The following is a 1,801-nucleotide window of genomic DNA, read 5'->3' as shown; positions in this document are numbered from 1 at the left end:
TTTTGTTTTGCGCCATTTTGTTTTGTAGGAAGGGTGGTGGAGGGGGGAGGGGAGGGGGGAGGGAGGGAGAACGGAAGGATGCTACTCGAGAACTTGTGTCTGTCCTCATGCTTCATGAGGTGTTTTTGTTTTTCTACTGTCTACTTCTCGTGTTTCCTAATCATGTAATCATTCAGAAAACGATCTGATATAAACCAAAGAGATAAAACAGCAAGTCTTTTCCATTTGCTTCATTTCTTTGAATAACCTAACTATACCATTATATAAATAAATTCTTCATGCAATGTCTAATTTTAATTGCAGCTCCTCGACGAAAATCGTCAATGTTCTCTAACTCACATCGGTCTTTAAAGTTCATTAGCTTTGACTTGTTTCGCGCATTCTTTAACGCTTTTTCTTTCCATATATCTCCGGTTCTGAAACCAGTTTCTAATTTGAAGTTCTGTCATTTCCAGTCCTCTCGCCAACAGCGTGCGCTCGTCTCGGGTTAGATATTTTTGGTGGGAAAACAATTTTTCGAGATGTTGGAGCTGATGTTGAGTGAAATGGCTCCGGTGTCTTCGCTTCCTTTTGGGGGTCAGGTCCTCGCCGACGTCCATCTTAGATGGTTTGGGATTTTCATCGCCATTTCCGTCTGTTTTGGCGTCTGAAGGTAAAGAGGAACAATGTAAGTCATATTTGACCTATTTGGTAAATAAACCCGTTCAAACGGCTGGTAAGTCGCTGACACTATCTGCGGCTGAGATATTGTCCTAGAATTGAATATTTGGCCGAGAACAAAGCCTCGAGAGCAAATGTGAAATCGGCATTATCAGTCGCCATGCCAGCAGGCCAGGAGGGGTTTATTAAATTTGAAACCCTCTTGTTAATTTTCGCATCACGCGTTAACTTATTTCCCGAGCAGCGGCTGACGATCGAGTTTACTGTTGCATAAAACCTCTAGAACACAGGGAACACAATAAAATCCGTTTTACTTCATTTTCGAGAGGAATTTGAATGTGGAACCCGGCCGCCTTCAATAATAAGCTTTTCTTGTTTTTTTTTGTTTTTTGTTTTTGTTTTTTTGCCTTCTGTCTTAACAAAGTGGTGTAGAAACGATATTTTTTCTGCAACTAGGGGAACGGTAGACAAACAGTAAGCTTTGAACCGAAACCCTCATCCAGTGACCCTGTAAACGAGTTAGTCAGACAATGTAATTTAACGCTTATGCAAATTATGTTTCAGAGAAGTAAGAGGCGTTACGCTTCATTACTATGCAGGTATAGAATTATCACTACCTGTAGTGATCAAAAAAGCAAGAGGACTTGAGATAATTATTACCTTCTTTATGTTGAAGTGAAGAATCGTCCTCGAAACCCGAAATATCTTTGTCATTGGCGGGATTCTGAGTCACTATATTCTGTTCATTTCCCTCATTAAAGCGTAAACATCGTGCATCCAATTTATAAATAACGGGCAAATATCTAACAATCATTGGTCTGTAATAATGAACTCCATGCAATTGGAAAGATGCACTGTCCAAACGCTTCGTAAAAGTTGACCTAGGTGGCATTAGTTTCACTCTGTTATTCCTCACCCCGCGGGAGAAGTCGTCTCGTAGAATATTCTCGATGGAGAAGGAAAGATGTTCCTTTTTGTGACGGAAATCCATTTGAATCGAGTTACAGGAGATGGTATGCAGTACCTCAGAGCTTTGATGCTCTTATGGAGAGTCAGGAACCCAAAGAGTTTAAATACATCCATATTTCTTCAGCGTGGGCTATTTTGGGAATAAAAATCACTGAGTAAAACTTTCATTAAG

At 40.3% G+C, this 1,801-nt stretch overlaps 1 protein-coding gene across 1 annotated transcript; it reads right to left on the bottom strand.

The window, feature by feature from the left end:
• Positions 1-215: 215 nt before the first annotated feature.
• Positions 216-1,801, bottom strand: LOC136284365 (homeobox protein zampogna-like). Its single transcript, XM_066174602.1, has 2 exons — positions 1,321-1,801; positions 216-646 (listed from the first exon to the last, which is right to left on the bottom strand). The coding sequence occupies exons 1-2, from the start codon at positions 1,649-1,651 to the stop codon at positions 348-350; spliced, it is 630 nt and encodes a 209-aa protein (XP_066030699.1). The 5' UTR covers positions 1,652-1,801; the 3' UTR covers positions 216-347.

The sequence above is a fragment of the Pocillopora verrucosa genome, chromosome 11 (genome assembly GCF_036669915.1).
Source record: "Pocillopora verrucosa isolate sample1 chromosome 11, ASM3666991v2, whole genome shotgun sequence".
NCBI classification, from domain to species: domain Eukaryota; kingdom Metazoa; phylum Cnidaria; class Anthozoa; order Scleractinia; family Pocilloporidae; genus Pocillopora; species Pocillopora verrucosa.
The sequence above is the reverse complement of the archived record's forward strand: the minus strand, read 5'-3'. Positions and strand labels throughout refer to the sequence as shown.